At 39.1% G+C, this 22,586-nt stretch overlaps 1 protein-coding gene across 1 annotated transcript in view; it reads left to right on the top strand.

The window, feature by feature from the left end:
* Positions 1-22,586, top strand: part of LOC110967169 (carbonic anhydrase-related protein 10-like) — a 195,780-nt gene that overhangs the window by 162,235 nt on the left and 10,959 nt on the right. The window contains exons 7-8 of the mRNA XM_051960747.1: positions 2,299-2,453; positions 11,551-11,725. Coding sequence (XP_051816707.1) covers positions 2,299-2,453; positions 11,551-11,725 — 330 coding nt within the window. The remainder of the gene's footprint in view (positions 1-2,298; positions 2,454-11,550; positions 11,726-22,586) is intronic.

The raw sequence follows: 22,586 nt of genomic DNA, 5'->3' as shown, positions 1-22,586 counted from the left end.
GACAAATTGTTGTGGTCATAAAGTAAAATACTAGATTGTTCATTGTTCTTTTGTCGTTTTGTGTCTCATTTTTGTAACATTGTATAATGTGTGCTGTTTTTGTTGTTGTTTTTTTGTCAGACTTTTGTCGTTTGTCTCATGCTTTTGTCGCTTTGTTTCTTGTTTTTGTTGTTTTGTGTTTCCTTTTTGTCTCGTTTGTGTTTTTTGTCTTACTGTTGTCATTTTGTGTTTTGCTTTATTCGTGCTTTTGTGTACTATTCTTTCCATTTTGCATTTTTTGGCTGTTTTTTGGCTGTTTGGTTTTTCGCTTATCTATTTTTTTTTGTCTAATTTTTTGTCCCTTGTTTTGTTTTGTGTCGTTTTGCTCATTTCGTGTCATTTTGTTTCTTGCTTTTGCCGTTTTGTGTCTTGTTTTTGTAATATTTTGTATTGTTTTGTTGTTTTTCGGCGTGTTTTTTTCTGACTTTTGTTGTTTTTTTTCTCATTGTGTTTTGCACTTTTTCTTCGTTATTTATAGGTTGTTATGCTCTGACTTTACTGGTCCGGCCCACTTGAGATCAGATTAGGCTGCATGTGAAACCCGAGCTAAAATGAGTTTGACACCCCTGAGTTACACATTTAAACGGTCTTGCAGTGCTCCATGAACATCATTAAAATACTGTCTAATGAGTGGGCAGTCCCATAGGATATTCAAATGGTTTGGTCTCCACACTTTCTCCAACAGATAGGAGTGATAAAGTATCCTATCAAGGTTTTTTTTTCCATCCATATTCCTTCCATCTCTGTGAATTTGTGCATTCCCACTGGAGTTCCCTAATATCAAGTCTTCACCCTCACGTTGCCCTTGAAAGTTGTGTGGATCAGCCTGAAGTTCCTCCTAAACCGTGAAAAATTCTTACAGGAGTGGGTCAAAGTTGGTCCTCACAAACAGCGCAACACACGCCCACACTGTTTGTAGGGTTCTCTGTGGAAGGAAATTCATTTCCATAATGCATGCCATAGCTCTTTATCCTCACCTTAATGGTCAAAACTAAGTGCCTAACTCCATTCCTAACTGCGACCTGAACTTAAACCTGCTTTAAAATAGCCTGGATGTAACGTCTCTCCACCACGCCTCTCGTTGAGGCTCGAGCATCCCTGTCGACTCTGTGGAGCTACTCTGCACTGCAACGTGTAGGAGTAATTTAGCCATACATGTTGAAGTAGAAGCTGTTTTCAAGGAAGAATAATGATACGGAAAGCTCCGCCGTGCAAATTGACAGAAGTGGTTCTTTTGGTTTATGTAGGGAGCTCTGACTGTCTGAAGGCGATGTTTCTGAGAGCGTCTTCAAGGTGGAAACACTCAGCCATGCCATTGATTTATTTCACTCCAGATGTATCTTCCAGAAAAATTTTTTTTTAAAAAAAAACATTGTATGTTAACAGGAGGGGCTGCACAGTGGTTGGTGGTTAGTACTGTTACTTTGTAGATAGAAGATCCCCGGTTTGCGTCCTGAGGATCTTCCTGCATGGAGTCTCCATGTTCTCCTGTACATGTGTGGCTTTTCTCCAGGTTCTCCAGCTTCCTCCCACAGTCCAGAAACATGCTGAGGTTAATTGGTGATTCTAATCTGTCTGTAGGTGTGAAAGCGATGTGATTGTTTGTCTCTATGTGTAGTCCTCAGACAGCTGGGATAGACTCCAGCACCCCCCTGCGACCATAGAGAGGATAAAGCGGTGTATAGAGAACGGATGGATGGATGGATGCACAGTGGTTGGTGGTTACTTTGTAGATAGAAGATCCCCGGTTTGCGTCCTGGGGATCTTTCTGCATGGGGTCTCCATGTTCTCCTGTACATGTGTGGCTTTTCTCCAGGTTCTCCGGCTTCTTCCCACAGTCCAGAAACATGCTGAGGTTAATTGGTGATTCTAAACTGTCTGTAGGTGTGAAAGCGATGTGATTGTTTGTCTCTATGTGTAGCCCTCAGTCAGCTGGGATAGACTCCAGCCTCCCATGGCCCTAATGAGGATTTAGCGGTGCATAGATGATGGATGGATGTTTTCAGGGGAAAAACCTGAACCAAAAATGTAAAAATTAACTTGTTTTTAGCAGGTCCCACAATGTGAGCGTGTGGACAGATTTATGTCTTTACAACATGAATAATACAAGTGCAGACCCACACAAGCACGACATTCATCTCTCCTCATTTCTCCTTTGACAGTGTGTTCCTGCTAATGGGTCTCTCACAGACTTTCACAACACACTGCGTCACCTGAACGCTCTCTTCCTTCTCTCATTTTCCCTCTCTCTTTCTCTAGACGATGCGTTCCTATTGATGGGCCTGAATATAGCCGACCTGTACCCTGACACCACCCGCTACATCACCTACGAGGGCTCCATCACCATCCCTCCCTGCTACGAGACGGCCACGTGGATCCTCATCAACAAGCCCATCTACGTGACACAGATGCAGGTAGGGGAGTGCAGGATGAGTGAACGTGATGTGTAGGGGCGGGCGGGGGGGAACGACACGCGCCGTTGATCTTGGCAGAAACCAAATTTCTAATTTTCTTGCCGGCATGGGGCGCAAACATCTCTGAATTGCAAATTGCGTCTTCATAACCGACAACTGAAAGTCTGTTTTTTTCCCTAAGCAGTTTAGATAAAAGAGGCTGTGTTGTAACAGGAGCGTAATGCAGTAAAGTACACAGAGCACACAAAATGCACACAAGTGTTAAAGGGCACCTGCTTTTATTCACAAGGAGTTGAAAAAATAAACCTTTCCCTCTATCTGCATCTGTCACCGGTGTCAAACATGGAGCCCTGGGGCCAAAACCGGTCCTCCAGAGGGTCCAATCTGGCCTTAAAAGTGTGAAAATTACATTAGCAGTACATTACATTAACTGCAAAATTGTAAAACTTTAAAATTTAAAATAATTTCTAGACCATGACAAGTTGTTTAGATCATAAAGTAAAATATTATATTGTTCATTGTTCTTTTTGTCTCATTTTTGTAGTGTTTTGTCGTGTTTTTGTTGGTTTTTGTCTCACTTTTGTCACATTTTTGTTATTTTGTTTCTCGTTTTTGTCGATTTGTGTTTTTCATTTCACTTGTGTTTTTTTGTCTCATTTTTCTCACTTTGTTTTGCTTCATTCATTGTGATTTTTTGTCCAATTTTTTGTCACTTTTTTGTTTTGTTTGTGTTGTTTTTTCATTTTTTGTCACTTTGTGTCTCATTTTGGTAATATTTTGTCTTGTTTTGTCGTCTTTTTTTCTGACTTTTATTGTTTTTTCACATTTTTGTTATTTTGTTTCTCGCTGTGTTTTTTGTCTCATTTTTCTCCTGTTTTTCTTTATTCCTTGTCATTTTTTGTCCTTTTTTGTTGTTTTGTCCAATTTTTGTCACTTTTGTGTTTAGTTTTGTGTCGTTTTTTCCATTTTTTGTCACTTTGTGTCTTTTTGTCAAATTTTTGTCTCTGTTTTGTTTTATATCATTTGTCTAATTTTTTTGTCATTTTCTGTCTCATTTTGGTAATATTTTGTCTTGTTTTGTTGTTTTATTTGTCTGACTTTTTTGTTATTTTGTTTCTCGTTTTTGTAGATTTGTTTTTTCATTTCACGTGTTTTTTGTCTCATTTTTCTCACTTTGTGTTTTGCTTTATTCATTGTTTTCTGTATCGTTTTTGTCATTCTGCTTCACGCTTTTGTCATTTTTGTCCATTTTTTGTCACTTTGTGTCTTTTTGTCAAATTTTTGTCACTTTTTTCTTTTGTATAATTTGTCTCATTTTTTGTCACTTTGTGTCTCATTTTGGTAATATTTTGTCTTGTTTTGGTGTCTTTTGTCTGACTTTTAGCGTTTTTTTCACATTTTTGTTACTTTATTTCTCGTTTTTGTCGCTTTGTTTTTTTTCATTTCACGTGTTTTTTGTCTCATTGTTCTCACTTTGTGTTTTGCTTTATTCATTGTTTTCTGTATCGTTTTTGTCATTTTGCTTCACGCTTTTGTCATTTTTTTGTCCATTTTTTGTCACTTTGTGTCTTTTTGTCAAATTTTTGTCACTTTTTGTTTTATTTTGTGTCATTTGTCTCATTTTTTGTCATTGTTTTTGTCTCATTTTGGTAATATTTTGTATTATTTTTGTTATTTGTCTTTTTGAAAGTAAAACACCATATTTTTCAGCTCCAGATGACTAAGCGTTTTGTTCCTTTCTAGATAAACTGTGATCTGGAAGTTTTTATGTGGAAATGATAAACTGAAGCATGTTAGTGATGAAATTAAATTCATTTTTCTTAACATATTCAGTTTGTTCATGATGTTTTGTAGAAAGGTAGTTCCTTAAATGTGAGTATTTCCAAAATGTACTTTTTTTGCACAAAACCAAAGGAAAAATTTGAAGTAGTTTGTCTGTTATTATGTTATGATTTTACTGGGAGATCAAACTGGGTTGAATGTGGAACCTGAACTAAAAAGAGTTGGACGCTCCTGGTCTTCATCTATGAATAAAGCGGTCGTACATCTACATGCAGATGTTGTGACACACAGATAAATGTACTTCTCATGTCTTACTGTGGCCGGGACACGAGCAGAAAGCCTTTTCATGTCGCTGAAGAGCAGCCATATGGACCAGACACGAGCTGCACTCTTCAGACCGGGAACCTCGGGGACAAAGTGTCGCACATTACAATCCAGTGCAGGTGATTGCTGTGCTGGATTATAATCAACTCCCACACACCATCTGCCATTAACTCTCCCTGCATTTACTCCTGCTCCCACCGCTCTGTCCTTTGTTCTCACATACCTGTCATCCCCTCTTTAATCTCTCTGTCCTGGTTTTGGCTTTTGTTGCAAACTTTCCTGTTCTATTTTTTCATTATTTGCGTCACATGTTCTGGTTTGAACTACTTATTGCCTTTTTTTGTTTTTGCTTCATTTGTGTCTAATTATCCAATCACTCCCCTCAGAATATATCCCTTTAACTCTCACTATAAGCTCCAAACATTTCCAAACATGTTTTTCACACAATTCTCACCTCCTCTTCTGCTCTCGGCTGTTTTCAAAATCCCCTTCACTACAGGAAGAGGAGTTTAAAGTCCATGGGATATATCTGCGTACATTTTTATTAAAAGTTAAAAAAAACAACTAATGTTTTTATGTTTATTATGATCATGTCTTTATAAATTCCATCATTATTTATTATGGAAACAATCACTTACTAATAAAAAATGACTGGATTTCACTAAAATATCAACTAAATAACCGTCTGAATTTAATAACAACCACCTTCTAATGAGCTAAACAATAATAAAATGAGCTGATTCAGAAATAATTTGGATTGTGTTCTTTTTATTAAGTTGAGAGAATCATGACAGATGTTTCTTTTATGACAATATATCAAATTTTATATGGAAAACAGATCTGCTCATTTTGTTTTGTTTTTATCATTTTCAGTCTGTTTTGTGGGCATTTTGTGTATTTTTGTGGTTATTTTGTGCATTTTTGTGACTTTTTTGTGTTAATTTTAGGTGTTTTGTGGTTATTTTGAAGTTATTTTGAGTGTCTTCTGTCATTTTATGTCTTTATATGATAATTCCATTTCTCATTAAGTCAATTAATTTTTCTCTGTGGTCATTTTGTATCATTTTTTTTGTCATGTTGTGCATTTTTGTGGTCATGTTGTGTCCTTTTGTGGTTGTTTTGTGTGTCTGTGATCTTTTTGTGTCTTTTTTGGTCATTTTCAGACTGTTTTTTGGGCGTTTTAGGTTATTTTTGTGGTCATTTTGTGCATTTTTGTGGCCGTTTTCAGTCTGTTTGTGGTAATTTTAGGTGTTTTGTGGTCATTTTGTGTCTTTTTTAGCCTTTTTTGGTCATTTTGTGTGTCTCTGTGGTCATTTTGCAACTTTTTGTAGTTATTTTGTGTGCCTCATCATTTTATATCTTCTTATGAAAATGATGTGTCTCATTAAGTCATTTTGTGTTTTTCTTTGGTCATTTGTGTTGTTGTATGACCCAAAACAACAAATTGTATCTGTGTCCATGAAATCTCTTTCCACTAAGTTCCCTGTTACAAAAACTCCTTTCCAGGAAGTGTGTTAATTCCAGATCACATGACCTGCTCCACATGATGTCATTTCCTCCTGAAGGAACGACTGGAAGACTCCAAGGCTTTCTGACTTATTTCATATAAAGTAGTCAACAGGTTTACTACAATATCTTTAGGAATAACTTTCAATTTCAGTTTTAGTCAGTTGTATAGATAATATTTAGAAGAATCTTTCTCTAAAATGCCATGTGGTGTTTGGTTATAGGCGGCCATGTTGGCTTTAGGCCTGAAAACAACAAAAATATCAACTAGGATACAAAAAGTCCCACAATTATATATTGACCCAGGAAGCAACAAGTTTAACCTCTAAACGGGAACCTCCAGGCTAAAAGAGGAAGTTCTCATCAAGATTTGAATCTTACGTTTTGTTTTTTTTCAATCAATGTTGGTAAAGATCTCCAAAATTACAAATTAATGGTCACAACTAAGTGCCTAATGTTCCACAAAAACCTGACAATATTTTGTTGGGGCACCATTCCTGCACCCCGGGCTTCAAGCCACCCAAAGTGATTGTGATTGGTTCTAATGAGGTGCAGTCCTCAGGGCCAGGGCAGTAGTGTGGAGCAAAAAGAAGCCAGGGTTATACTTTCCCAGTGTGTGAATATCTGCCTGATGTATATTTCATCTGTAGTGTAACTACAGCCGTGGCGTCCACAGCTGTCCATAGCTGTCAGTGGATTTTCCCTGTTCTTCCTTTCTGCCCTTTTGCCTGCTCAGCGTCTGCACTGCTGCTCCTCTCGCCGTCTTCCTGACCTAAAGCCTGCTATTAAATTTTTAGATTTGCTCTTTTACCTGTCTCTTTCATCCCCTTTACTTTCTCTTTTCTCTCTCTTGTAATTTGATTCAGTGTTACAATTTTTGCTCCTTTCTTCGACGTTCTTGGTCTTTTCCGCTGTTTATGTCTCCTCTACTTCCTCCTTCTGCACAGGTTTCAGTAATATGTACAGGCTTTCATTTGTGAACGCTTTGATCACCAAAGCTCTTCATAACTGTTTAAAAATGACATGTATTAGATATCACTACTCATTTTCAACACATTTTAAAAGAAAGAAGGTGAGCAACATTTGCATTTCAGTCAAACTACATGTTTCTGGCTCTGCTCTTTCCACACAATCACATTGGATGTTTTTACATAGTTTTGCATTTTGTGTGTCTTCACCTGAGAAGCTCAAGGATTCCTCTTCCACTGTCCCTGGCATCATTTTGTATGTTAGTTGTGTGTAGTAAAAATCGTCCCAAAAGTCCTAAAAATATCTAAAATGATTACATATATAGCAGTAAAACTTCTATTTTCTATAAGAACATTCAGAAAAAAAAAATCAACCAAAATCCAGTGAAATTTGCTGAATTTTGGTTGATTTTTTTGTGAATGTTCCTAAGAAACATTTTCAATATTTCTTTTTTCCACCAAAAAATGTTCAAAGATTTCCCAAAAATGTCGAAAATGTGGACAAAAGAAGTTTCACTGTGAAAATATTTTTTTTGCACATTTTCAAACTTTAGAACGGGTAAATTGTGACCCACAGGGGTTGAATCAATAACAGTTTAATGATTAGAAGGGGACGGTTAGAGAAAAACATCCTGTTTAACTGATTAAGTAAAATATGAACTATGTAGATTCATCTTTCAGGAACAGGTTTGTGTCATCAATTTGTAGCATGCCCTGTATGATTCCATTTATTAACAAAAAACAATTTACACCCCCTGTCAAAAGTTTTGACAAGGGGTGTTTGTCATTATAGCATTTTTCTGCTGATATAAAAAAAAATACAAAATCAAGCGAATGTTTCAACTCAACCTAAGAACCTACATACATTTGTAAAAATGTCATCTATCAGTCAATAAATAAGTTAATTATCAGTATAGTGAACAGAAAACTTACAAAGATTGCTCATTAGCTACTAAGCTAAGTGGCTAAAGACACTGAAAAACAACATAAACACAGCCTACAAATGGTCTTCTTTTCTAATTGAAAGGAAAAGCTAAGCATTTTATTTCTGTTATTATGCTTAGACGTGTTAAATCTGACGAATTCACGACCGCTGAGTGAATCCGCATCCTGGCCAAGAGTCGCTCCTTTGACTCTAAAAGGCCAAGTTAAAATGCTGCTTTATCCCGGTGACATGATGCCACAGATGACCAGAGAAAGATGAGAAATGGCTGCTGGCATGTTGGATGCTGACATGTCAGTTTGGGTTTGTAGTCAGACGCTTAAATCTGTCACATCACGCTGTGGATGGACGCATGAATGTGGCATTGCATGATCTCGTCCTCCAACATGTCCACCAGCCTCATGACTCCACTCATTAGCGTTTCCAGTTTAGCGGCTAGCAGTTTGTTGTTGCATGGCGTCCTTTCTGCTGCAGAGCTGTGTGGAAACAACAAATATTTTTTTCTCTAAATTGAACAGAACATGTAAGTATTTCACGATGTGTGCGATATTTTTATTCAGCATAGCCACATTACAAAGTTGTTTTGTCATTTAGTTAATATTAGGAATGTCTGATAATATCGGCCCACCAATATTATCGGCCCGATATCAGCATAAAAATGTAATATTGGTCGATATCGTTAACAGTTTTTTGCCTATCACGAAAACCGATAAAATAATGTCAGGATTTCGCCGACATTTACTCATAGCAGGAGGGAGAGTGTGAACTGTTGTTTGAGACAATTCAAATAAAAAATTTTAATGGTATAAATATGTCATTTTTTCCATAATTTAAGTTGAAATTTTCTTGTTTTGCACTGACAATGATTACATCTGAATGCATCCAATGGGGCATCACCATAAAATGAGGCATGATGTGTTAATTCCACCACATGAGATATGTGATGTTACCTAAAATTAGTTAAATAGCCCACATATATCGGTATCGGTCGATATCAGAATCATAAATTGTGAGTTGGATAATATTGGCAAATCAGTTATTGGCAAAAAAGTAAATATGGGACATCCCTAATTAATTTAAACATAATACAAAATAGTCTTGACTGCATAAAATAAACATTAAATCAGTGACCGAAATATCTTCAGAAATAATACATTTGTTTTATGTAAAATGCTGCATAAATAACATACTGTAACTAGTAATAATGAAAACCACAGTGAGGTTGTCAGTCTGCTGTATGTATCTGGAATAACCGAGGAGGCTGAAAATGTCTTGAACTTCCACAGGTGATGCCTACAGGTTGGTTTTGATCCACTTACAAAGAGCTGGGAGTAGTGATACAAAATGTTCTTTTCTGCAGGAAAAAAGTACCTTTTACATTTCACTTGGGGTTGTGTTACTACAAGATTTCTGAGAAACACCTGGAGTAGGACAGCCTGTGTTTTTGTGACTGATAATTATGAAGAACAAATAACCCGGGTCATTTCTGAGCCATCCTTGAATTAAAGGCTAAAATATTCTGTGCATATTTGGGGCTTTTTACTTATTTATGTATTGAAGCACCAAGAAGTGAAGCTGCTTTGCATCATTTTAGTCCACGCCCTAAAAAAAAAAGTTGTTTGGATGGATTGCGGGGCTGCTCAGAGGCTCGGTGGACCGGAATGAAACATCTCAACAACTACTGGTGGATTCCAAGCACACTGGTAAACGCCCATTTTCATGAAATTTGCAAACTGCAATCTGCAGTGAGATCACCTTCGTTTGTGTTCATTTAGACCCTTTAACTAATTAAAAGATGCAGCATATCTACATGTAAATATACAAATATGTCTGTAGATTGCGTTTGACAGTCACATCTGAAACAAGATGCTAATCAATATTAGCATCCAGGAGTCTCAGACAGATTTTGTGAAACAACGCTGATGCCTTTGGTATTGAGATAATGCATCATAAAGGAATTATGAAGTGGCTTAAAAGGGTTTCTTTCACATTCTGTATTCTCATTTAGGTTTTTAAAAAGCTGTGGGCTGCACAGCGTCTTGGTGGTTAGCACTTTTAGCTTCCAGACAGAAGATCCCCGATTCACGTCCCGTCCTTCTTGGGATCTTTCTGCATGGAGTTTGCATGTTCTCCCTGTGCATGTGTGGGTTTTCTCCAGGTTCTCCAGCTTCTTCCCACAGTCCAGAAACATGCTGAGGTTAATTAGTGATTCTAAATTGTCTGTAGGTGTGAAAGCGATGTGATTGTTTGTCTCTGTGTGTAGCCCTGTGACTGTTACCTGTCCATGTGTCTCCTGCCTTCACCCTCAGTCAGCTGGGACAGACTCCAGCCCTTAATGAGGATTGAGTGGTGTTTTGATAATAGATGGATGGTTTGCGTCTCATAATCGTGCCATGTTACGTATACAGTTGCATGCAAAATGATTAAACCCCCCTGATATTGTTGACATTCTGCCTAAATGTGATGCTGAATGATGCCTCCAACAGTCAATTCGATTTTCAATTTCAATAAGCTTTACTGGCACGATTGTATGTCAACAACATTGCCAAAGCAAATAACAATACTAACAATTATATACGGCAATCAACAAAAACAGCAATAATAACAATATATATATATATATAAATACACAGAAGAAACAACATCAACAATAGCAATAAAAAAAAAAAAACAAGCACAAAATTCAAAGTTTGTGGATTCCTTTTTGGTCAGTCTGTCAGGTGTGGTGACAGTTGTTGTTGTGCTTGTCCCTTAATCTGTGACACAGGCTGACATATTTAGCTGCTGCTAAGCTGCTGACTGTTCTCACCAAGGATGTGCTGCATTTCGGTTTGTTCAGGCAGAGAATCAAAGTCAGGAACATGCTATTTTATTGTGGAGAAGAACTGGCCTCTAATCTGTTCATATTTGGTACAGTGAATCAGGAAGTGTGTTCCCAGTCTCTGGGAACATTCAAGAGCTGGGAGATCTTCCTGCAACGGTCTTCTTTCTAAACTTCAGGACGTCTCTGGTCTGAACCATGGTGCTACTAGAGGAGAAAGTGTCTGTGTTTTATAGACATGAGTATGACTGAATGTTTAGCATGTGTCACCGTTGAATTCAGCTCTAAATGTAGACATACAGCTTTGAGTTGCACTGCAGTCATCTGTTTTTACCTAGCATTGTTCATAGGGGGTTGAATCATTTCACAACCTGCTTTTTGTAAAAAAAAAAAAAAAAAAAAAGCTGAAATTTTGGATGGATTATGAATTAAATGTTCATTTAGGAATCACCTGCAGTTATAAAGTTGCTCATTTGCCGGAATGATGGTTTTGAATGCAACTGTACCGATAATGGATGGATGGTGTGGGCTCATAATCTTGCCATGTCACGACAACAGCAAATCTGCCTCACAACCAGCACCGTTAGCCGAGTTTCCAACAGTACTCACTTCAAAAGGACTGACGTCTGTGTACACACTGACTTGCATTTCTTCTCAGAGTCGAACACACAAACCAGCATTTCGTGTTAATAGAGATGCTTCAGAAAAACCTGGCGGCTGCCTCTTGAACTGAACAGAGTTGTCTTCCCACAGATGCACTCCCTGCGCCTGCTCAGCCAGAACGAGCCCTACAAGATCTTCCTGAGCATGAGCGACAACACGCGGCCCACCCAGCCTCTGCTGCAGCGCTGCATCCGCACCAACATCAACTTCAGCAAGCAGGGCCGCGACTGCCCCAACAACCGAGCCCTCCGCCCACAGTACAGAGGTAAGGGGAAGGCCGCCGTGTTGTTCCTGCATTAATGAGTAAAATCAATCATCAAATATTCAGTCCTGCCAGAAACTGATGCCAAGTATGATTTTACTTTCCTTTTCACACTTTCAATCCTTTTAACGCTAATTAGGGCAGCTTTTACTCGCTCGTGCCAAGACTGGGGATATTTTTAAGTCGGTTTTGCCAGAACTGTCAGGCTCATGGGCCCCACTTAACATTACTAATGAAACAGCAGGAAACTTTGTTAAGCCCAGTGAATCACTGCTAGGAACAGTCGTTGCCGCAGTGTTTTACAATCGATGTTGGGTCCGTTTCCGTTTTAAAAGAACTTACCCTGAGACGTCTCACTTCAAATGCGCTCTCCACTTCAAACAGCGGCGCTTTAAAAAATGCAAACAGCTATGTCGGTTGGGTTTGGGTACGCCGCTTGAGGTGAAACTGAGACAATAATCACAATGAATCACTTGGACACAGATCACAAACGGTGGCAGTGTTACAATGATTCACATTGCAGCATTTCACAAATGATTGCCGTGTGTGCACTGCAGATAAATTTGTGAGTCCAACAGGCCTCTGGGAGCCTCATGCATGCAAGTGTGTCATTCGTTCTGATTGATGAAACATTCGAAATAAGCGCGAGGAGAAGTGATCTCATGCTTCAGTGGCAGCTTGTATGTCGGCAGATTTGGTGAAAACGTCTGTACGGCGTCTCAGAACGCGTTTTTACAGTTCTGGAACGTTCGGGCCCACATCTTCAGACAGCCTTTCCTGGAAGATATTCATAATGTCTCAGCCGGCTGTTCACTTGAAATGTGACCTGACGTGGTTGTGTAACACGTTGAGAAAGGAAAGATAAGACGCCCAGGATTAGACTGCGTCAGGAGAATTTAAATGCTGGTTCACATTCGCCAGCTTCGCGAAATAGCTGCGTTAGTTTGAGCTTGTAGGGAGTCCTGCTGATTAGGGTTATAACGGGGATATTTATGCCCCCTTAACATTTTTTAAGGGACATTAATGGACTGTTACTCCTTATTATAATGGCCTCTTAAGCTCTGTGAATATATGTAATTAGGGAGCCGTATTTCATCACGAATATGGCATTTTAACTAGGACATATGGGCTTTGGCTCAGGATGATCACTACTTAGTCATTACGCACAGGATACGTACATATTCCCAAGGTTGTGGCTGTGGTACACAACAGTGTAAATCATGAATAGACCGTACCTTACAGAGTGGGCTTTATGAGGGCCGGAGCTGGCCTTTGACACAGCAGCTTAATGACTTTGGCTCGTACACAGCTTGCTTTTCAAGGGCTATTCATGGGCTGTCGTTCCCAATTAGACCTGCCTCTCTGAGTGAATATAGAATCATTTCTTTGTAATTACAGCTATTGAGTTTGGCTCTCACGAAGCCGGCGTTACAAGAATCAGAGTTAGATCTGGAGGTGGAGCTCCACCAGGTGTTTACCGCAGTCAGCTTTAGAACTGAATTTTGGCCAAAATTGCAAGTTCTGGCAAAACCGACAAAAGCAGATCTATTCATCGTCGGTGTGAGCGGTCTGTGATGTTCCGGCCGACTTAGAAAGAATGCAGCTTCTTTTTTTTTTTGTCCTGTCCACCAACAGAGCAGGCAGAATGGGGATCTGGCTGCTACATTGTGCCATACAAGTTTGCTTTTCCAAGCGGAGTTTATAAGTACAAGACCCCTTGATAATGTTCAGTAATTTATTTAGGTTGAATACTTGTTGATTAGATAAATATACATAAATTTTCCGGACCTGACAGGGAAACAAAGAGGCAGGAAGAAAGAAACGAGAAAAGAAGGGGAAAAAAAGAAAACAAAGGGGGATAGAGAAGAGAAAAGGAAGAGTGCAAGAATACAATAATATTTCAATTGAAACCGACACAACAGACAACAAGCTAGTACCCCTTAACGAAGACACAGCGGAGAGCATCCTACGGGTTTTGTTAGGAAACACAGCTAGTAATTATTCAGAACATCTATGTGAAACGAACAAACTGAGGAAACATGTCTTTTGATATTAAAAAAAAAAGTAAAGAATGCAACTTCCGGCTTTAACGCCCCAGAAGTCGAACCCAAGGGTGTCCAACATGACGCCTGTGGGCCAAAAGTGGTCCTCCAGAGGGTCCGATCCGGCCCTCAAAGTGTAAAAATTCCAGAGAAGACATGAACTACAGATTATAAATTAGTAAAAAATTTAAATAATTTTGAGACCGTGACAAGTTGTTTTGATCATAAAGTAAAATACTAGATTGTTCTTTGTTCTTTTGTCATTTTTGTAATATTCTGTCTTGTTTTTGTTGTTTTTTTGTCTGAATTTTGTCATTTGTGTCATGTTTTTGTCATTTTATTCCTCATTTTTGTTGTTGTGCGTTTCCTTTTTGTCTTATTTTTGTCATTTTGTGTTGCTTCATTTCACGGTTTTTGTCATTTTGTGTTCTTTTTTGTCTTGCTTGTGTTGTTAGTCTACTTTTTTGGTTGTTTTGTTTCTCGCTTTTGTCCTTTTTGGTCTTGTTTGTGTCGTTTGTCCATTTTTTGTTGCTTTGTCACTTTTTTTGTTAATTTTGTTGTCTCTTTTTTGTTTTGTTTTGTGTCGTTTGTCTCATTTTTTGACATTTTGTGTCTCGTTTTTGTCACGTTACGTTGGATTTTTGTCATATTTTGTCTTGTTTTTGCTGTTTTTATTGTCTTTTTTTGTCTGACTTCTGTCATTTTGATGATAAAGTAAAATCCTCTCTGGTTCAGTTCCAGATGTGACTAAATGTTGTGTTTCTTTGTAGACACTCTGTGATCTGGAATTTGTAATGTGGAAATGATAAACTGAGGATGAATGTGGATAAAACTGAATTTATTTTTCTGAAGAAATTTCAGGTTGTTCATGTTTTTTTAAGTAATTCTTTAAATGTGAGCATTTTCAGAATGTACTTTATTTGCACTTTTTTGTATTGTGGATGTCATTATCCACAGTGATTCCTCAGATGAAGTAAATAAAGCTGATTTATCTCAGAGGAACGTCACACGTCAGGGCTGCTGTCGTAGTCGGCGTGTTGAATGTGTCAGAAGCGTTCGGCTGTAAAGACCTGAGGGACTTCTTACGGGTTACTGAGTGTTTTGAAAGGCGGCGACTCATAAAATTTACTCTCATTATTTTATTATGATGCAACCCGGTCGAGCAGAGATAAACCGTGAACCGCTGACGGGGCGTTGCAGGATAATAAGACCGAACCTTGGCAGCTTGCAGGACTTTAAGGATCTGCAGCTGATGTCTTTGTTCCAAACACCAGAGGACACTTTCAGGGACCTTTAGAGCTCACACCTCAGGGCGAGTGTGATCAGAAGGTTTCAGGTCATCGATATCGAGCTTAAAAAGTCAAGATCCTAAGCTGAAGAAAGACACATCTGTCATCCATAGTTTGTCAAGGAAAACAGTTTATTCTGTTGCCTCAGAAAATGATTCGTCTTCTCTGAGTTATTATTTTAAAAACTGTATTTGACAGTACTGGATTGAAAAAGACTCTGCTGTGGAAACAGCCGGTATATTCCAGCGTTATTAAAGCTTAAAACACTGCAGTGATGAGAAACAGCGAGGAAATGCAGGAAGTTGGTGGTTGTTCTTGCGGTTGTTGCTTTTTTCCACAGGAGGGCACGCATTAATTAAAGTAGTGAAAACAGTCTCATTAAATGTGATAATTAGCTACATGATAAATTAATTTTGCAACAAATGATGACAGCGTATTGTGCTGTTAGAATACAGCTCAGACAGGAGGATCTGTGTGTTTTGCAGTTTTATTTTCTCTGCCTTACATGAGATTAAAGCACACGGCGACGGCTTCTATCTGTAGAATAAACAGCGCTGTGTTTGGACTCTTAGCTGCAGCAGGGAGAGGTAGAAAAGGAAAAGTCAGCAGTTCTTCTCCCAGTTTGTTAAATTCTGTGAATGTCTCCTGGAGGTCCAGTCGCTGTCCGTTGTGTGTGTGCAGAAAAAAGTCGTACGTGCCTATCTAAATACGTGATCATAGAAGCTGTCAGGAGACGCAGCGAGCCGCTAGGACAGAGGTGTCAAAGTCATTTTAGTGGACCGGGCCAGAAAGATCGCAGCATAATCACCTAAAAATAATGACAGCTTCAAATCGTTCCTTTGTTCTGGTGCAAAAAAGTACGTTCTGAAAATATTCACATTTAAGTAATGACTCTTTTTTTTTTCAAAACATCTTAAACAACCTGAAATTTCTTCAGAAAATAAGTTCAATTTCAACAACATGATGCCTCAATTTATCATTTCCACATTACAACTTCCAGATGTCTACAAAAAGGCACAAAACTTTTAGTTCCAGGAATCTGGAACAGAATGACAAAAGGATTTTACTTTATGATCAAAATGACAAAAGTCAGACAAAAACAAAGACAACAAACAATAAACGCAAGACAAAATATGACAAAAATGAGACACAAAATGACAAAAGTGAGAAGCAAAATGACAAAAAATGAGACAAACGACCCAAAACAAAACAGACAAAAAATGAGATAGAAAAGTTACAAAGTAACAAAAATAAGGCAAACGAGAAAATAAATGACAAAAAAGAAACAAAGTTACAAAAACTAAGACAAAAAACACAAGTGAGACAAAAAGGAAACACAAAACGACAGAAACATGAGACAAATGACAAAAGTCAGGCAAACAAAGACAAAAAATAACAAAAATAAGACAAAATATTACAAAAATGAGACGCAAAATGACAAAAATGAGACAAACAACATGAAAAAAACAGATAAAATATTGATAAAAATGTTACAAAACGACCAAAAGATGTACAAAAACAAGACAAAAAGATACGCAAATGACACAAAGAGGCAACAAAATGACCAAAAAAGTGACAAAAATTAGACAGCACAAGTGAGACAACAAAAAGCAATAAAGCAAACGAATAAAGCAAAATGACAAAAATAAGACAAGAAGCACAAGTGAGACAAAAAGGAAACACAAAACGACAAAACCATGAGACAAATGACAAAAGTCAGACAAAAATAGGCAAAAAAAACAACTAAAACAAGACAAAATGTTACAAAATGAGACACAAAATGACAAAAGAACAATCTATTATTTGACTTAATGATCCAAACAACTTGTCCTGGTCTAGAAATTATTTTAAATTTATAGTTTTACAAATTTACAATCTGCAGTTAATGTCTTCTCTGGAATTTGTACACTCTGAGGGCCGGATTGGACCCTCTGGAGGACCACTTTTGGCCCACGGGCCTCATGTTGGACACCCTTGCACTAGGAAGTCACACGGTAAAGAGCATGCATCGGTTCAGTTCCAGCCTCGGCCTTTTGCTGCATGTCGCCTTCTGCCTCTGTTCATTTACAATGAAGGCAGGAAAGAAAGAGAAAATGCAAGAGAAAAGTTCCCACAGCACTCCTCTCTGTCAGCACTATCTTGAGAATGTGGAAATACAGAATGGGATGATAAAAATATATCTAAAATATATATACACACACACACACACACACACCTATGCTGTGTGGGGAGCGTATTATCTTTACATGCACAAACTGGAAGGAAACATGTAGGTGAGGTTGGTTGGTGTTAAAAAGAGAGCAGGAACATCTCACACACACACACACACACACACACACACACACACACACACACACACACACACACACAGGACAAACACGGAAGTATTATGTGGAATGTGTAGGAGGCCTTGTATCCTTCAGGAATAAACACAACTCGACACCCTCTTCTGTGCTCTCCGAATCTCTTTGTTATCGATGCAGTCGAGCCCGGCGCTGTTCTCCACAACATCAAATGGATTTCATGGCCTCTGCTTCCCTTTGATTATGGCTTGTTGCGATACGCAGTCCTAACACTCAAGGTCAACGAGCCAAAAAGACAGAGCAAATGGAAGACGGGGAGTAGAACAGCCAACAGTTAGAACAAACACTTTCCTAGAGGTCGTCCAAAGGGACGGCAGTTGGATGTAATTAAAGGAAACCTGGACACGATTTTAGTTGAAAGTTTTATCACAGATTCTTGCTACTGCAGCAGGCCCATTCTACCTGCCCCGGCCCCCCCGCTGATGCCAGCTGACACTCCGGATTTTTCTGCTGGCGTTTGGGAAACTGAAGATTTTTTCATGGGGAGTAGGGAATCCTGCAGCACAGTTGTCATTGACTTTACTCCTGGAAGTGGAAGCCAGTACGTGACAGCGTTTGCGACATAAGCCTTGTGCTTCGTGTCTTTGCAAATTTTTGCTCAGCGTCCTCTGGATGTCAGCGGGATCAGCTGAACTCCGACTGCTCGGGGTTGCTCAGTTCAACAAGACCGACTTCAGGCCTCACAGCAGAATCCTTCCAAAACTACAACTGCATTTGTGTGTTTCTGAGCGGTAGATTGCCACTGATCTGATCAGACCAGGAGATCAGGAGATGTACTGCCATAGCCAAAGATTTCCTGTTGGGAAATAAATGAATGGATTTCTCTTTCGGCTAAAGCTACCTCTTATTCTTCTCTACTAGCCTATTCCATCTGAATTTTTCCCTCTTCCCGCTTTCAATTTATGCATTTCTCGCTCATACCCAAGAATTTCCAGCTTGTCCTCTTTCCTTCTAGTTCTGTGTTTTCTTCCTGTGTTTGCTTCAGTGTTAGCAGCAGGTTTTTTCAGCTCTGATGTGTTAAGTTGACCTCAGTAATTACCTCTGACTGATGATTAGCATCGCTTTGTTTCACAATTTCTATCTGAAGTTGCATCTGGTTGCAGTCTATGGCAGGGGGTGTCAGTCTCATTTTAGTTCAAGGTCCACATTCAGTCCAATTTGATCTTAAGTGGGTCAGATCAGGAGATGCACTGCCATAGCCAAAGATGCTTGTAACAAGAATAAGACCATCTTCATGAGTATACACATAAGTATGCCAACAAAACTAAGAATCGTCAGATGCTACATTTGGTCAGTCTTGCTATATGGATGCGAAACATGGACGATATCAAGTAATATGCAGAAGAAACTCCAGGTTTCTACGAAGAATGCTGCAGATATCGTGGGTTAAAAGAATGAAGAGGTGCTTACGAGATCAAATGCGAAAAGACCAATGCCTTGTTTTTCTTGGTCATCACTTTTTTGTTCAGTTTGCCACTGAGCAATAACGTCCTTTACCCAAACTGGTATTTTTGTTCCATCCAGTCGACCCCTGAGGTTCGGTCGTAACACCACATTCTGCATCAGTTTCTGAGCGGAAACCCAGAAGCTCCCAGTGATGAAGTGCTCTTGATCGCATGAATAGTTTTTACCACCGTGCTCATCACATCACTCAGCTGGGTAGCTCTGACTCGGAGTGCTTCCTGACGACTCCCCAGAGCTGCCGCCTGCAATGGATACCATCCCATTTTACTCACCTGTCAGAGCCGGATCCGCTGTAGCTCCACAGCTTCTCTGACAAGTTTGTAGTCGGACTAGAAACACTGATTACTACCAGCCCTGTTCAATCAAATCTGTGCTTAGATAGCATGGAGCAGTGAAGCATGAGGTTGGCTAACAGCTCTGCTCAGTAACGCACACTTTGACCAATTCTAGAAGAGTCGAGGAAGACGGTCTCTGGAATAAATCTGTCTGGATGGATTACAACATTATTTCTAAGGCTCTATAGATCCACAGTGAGGGGCATTATGTACAAATGGAGACGATTTGGAAGACAAGTAACCCTTTTCGAAGGTGGACGATCTTCCGAAAGCAGAGGACGGATCCATCTAGAAAGCTTCGGAAGAGCCAAGGAAAACGTTCAAGGAAATAAAGGAATCGCTCACCTCAGTTAACGCCTGTGTTCATGAATCTCCCATCAGAAAGACACGAAGCAAAAATGGCATCCAGTGGTATCCCAGAATGTCATCAAGAGTCGTCTGAATTTCCACAACATACACTGAGAGCCGTTACGTGAGTGTAAAGTTGAACTGTTTGGAAGACAGTTATCCGATTACATCTGACCGAAACTAAACACAGAATTAAACCTACATTCAAGCATGAAGCTGATGCTGAAATGTTGCTGGGATGCTTTGCTGGAAGCATAACTGTGTCCTCTAACATTAAACCTAGAGGACAGTGTCAATGTCAACACCTGAACCCACTGATCTGCTGAGGCAGGGCCTGGGAAAAGCAGTTTCCATCGCAAACCCTCCAGTTTGGCTGCACAAAGCCGGGACTTTCTGTTGCTCCTGATCCAATCTGAGCGTTGGAGTGTCACGATAACGACTTCTATGAGACTTAATCACATCATCCTGCAAATAAGTTTTAATTGAACAGGGAAAAATGAGAACAGCAATCTTAAATGTCAGAAAAATGTCCGGTGGCTGTTTTCTGGTTATTTTCAAGTTTTCCTCATGACAATGGATGTGAGCAAAGAACTGAGCATAGATTTATGTCGACACCGTCTCAGATATACTGACCTTGGGAGTGGGCTTCGGATGAGTGGGACAAGATTCCACAGCAGCGACGTCAAAATCTGATCTTCGGCTGTCGAAAGTGTTGCTGAAGGTGCCACAACTGGACATTCAGTTCAGGGGTTGATTGTTGTGTTTTTAACCCTCGTGTTGTCCTGCGGGTCAAATTTGACCCATTTTAAGGTTTGAAAATGTGGAAAAAAAAACATATCTTCACAGTGAAACTTCTGATGTCCACATTTTCAACATTTTTGGGAAATCTTTGAACATTTTTGGTGGAAAAAAAAATGTTAAAAATGTTTCTTAAGAACATTCACAAAAAATCAACCAAAATCCAGAGAATTTCACTGGATTTTGGTTGATTTTTTATGTGAATGTTCTTAAAGAAGATATTACAAATTTTACTGATATATATGTTATCACTTTAGATATTTTTAGTATTTTTTTGGAAGATTTTTACTCATTTTTAAACAATCTTTTCTTTTTTTGTTTTTTTTGTTTGTTTTTATGTCTTGCCAAATTTGGGGATTTTTTTTTTTAAATAAAACTTTTATGGGAAACTTAGAAAGAATTTTCTTTCTGAAGATTTTGCTCATTTTTATAAATTTGGGGATTTTTTTTGCTGAATTTTTGGATTCTTTTTACACCATAATAATGCCATAAATGAGGACAACAGGAGGGTGAAACAGCTGATTTAAATATTGATCCAGTTAATAGAAATGTTGTTTAAAACTTATATTCTGTGTTTACTGGGTTGCCTTCCTGACATCCTGTAGCTGGTGTGGAAACCTGACACAGTTTAGCTTGAAACACACAAAAACAGAAGAAATCAGGAGGACTTTTTCATGGCACTGTACCAGCAGAGAAACCGGGTTAAATCTGCGGAAAGGGCTTGGCAGGGCTGTGCGTTGAGCTGCACGTCTTCGCTTTGGATTGACAAACACACACTCCTTAAACATACTGAGGTTAGCGGAGAGCGTCTGAACACTGCAGCCTGTGAAATAAACTATGCAGCAGCCCTGAGCTGTGTTTGCAGTCCAGTTGCTAACTCTCGAAGCAGTCAAACATTACAGCATTCTCTATGGAAATCATGAAGACATGTGATCCCGGAGCAAGCCAGAGGGCCGAGGTAATGTTGGAGTAAAACGATGACTGATGCACAGCCAAAGTGTTGGAGCGCACAGACTGGACAGACTCTGGCCCTTAAAGTTTGCAGCAGAGAGCACTCGCCGGTGATTCCTGTTGGGAAATAAATGAATGGATTTCTCTTTCGGCTAAAACTACCTCTTATTCTTCTCTACTAGCCTATTCAATCTGAATTTTTCCCTCTCCTCGCTTTCAATTTATGCATTTCTCACTCATACCCAAGAATTTCCAGCACGTCCTCTTTCCTTCTAGTTCTGTGTTTGCTTCAGTGTTAGCAGCAGGTTTTTTCAGCTCTGATGTGTTAAGTTGACCTCAGTAATTACCTCTGACTGATGATTAGCATCGCTTTGTTTCACAATTTCTATCTGAAGTTGCATCTGGTTGCAGTCTATGGCAGGGGGTGTCAAAGTCATCTTAGTTCAGGTCCACATTCAGTCCAATTTGATCTTAAGTGGGCCAGAGCAGTTAAATTACAGCATATTAACCCATAAAACTCCACGTTTTTTCCTCTCTTCTTGTACATTCTTCACATGTTCACATTTAGTGAACAACCGGAAGTTTCTTCAGAAAAATAAATTCAGTTTCAGCAACAGTATGCCTCAGTTTATCATTGATCATTCACTTTATCCCTATCACAGTCACTAATTATTTATATTTTCTCTGGTGGTTAAAAGTCAGGTTATTGTGTGCATTACATCTAAAAAAGGTTCTGAGAGGTTTGGGGCCGAGGGTGGCCTTTTACAAACATATTCTTGGGTTTTTTTTCCTAACCTCTAAACTTTAACCTAGCAACTTACCAAGTACCAAACCCATGAGAGAAAAAGTTGCCGTAAACAGACGTGACTGGCAGTTAATTTAACCATTCGAAAGCGGCTACTCAGCTAAATTAATTATCAGAGGAAGCAGGATTGGGTGTCTGGATGGAGGCAGTGAGAAGCTAGGCAAATTTTCCTCGAATACCAGCTTAAATGTTCTTTAGAACCCATCTGGGTTAGACCCCAGGGGGCTGTAGAACCGGACATGTTAGACGGAGAGCTGAGGAGGGGGTAGGGAGTCCAGTGATCCTCTGAAGATCAATTATTAATTTAGTTGGTAATAGGGGGATGTACAGGGTCTCTCTCTCCCCTCTCTACCCTTTGGGTTTTTCTCAGTGTCTACAAAGGAACAAAATATTTTGTCATGATCAAAACAACAGTAGTCGGACAAGAAGACAACAAGCTAAAAAAAACAAGACAAAATATTGCAAAAAT

The sequence above is a fragment of the Acanthochromis polyacanthus genome, chromosome 2, assembly GCF_021347895.1.
Source record: "Acanthochromis polyacanthus isolate Apoly-LR-REF ecotype Palm Island chromosome 2, KAUST_Apoly_ChrSc, whole genome shotgun sequence".
In the NCBI taxonomy this organism is placed as follows: domain Eukaryota; kingdom Metazoa; phylum Chordata; class Actinopteri; family Pomacentridae; genus Acanthochromis; species Acanthochromis polyacanthus.
The sequence above is the reverse complement of the archived record's forward strand: the minus strand, read 5'-3'. Positions and strand labels throughout refer to the sequence as shown.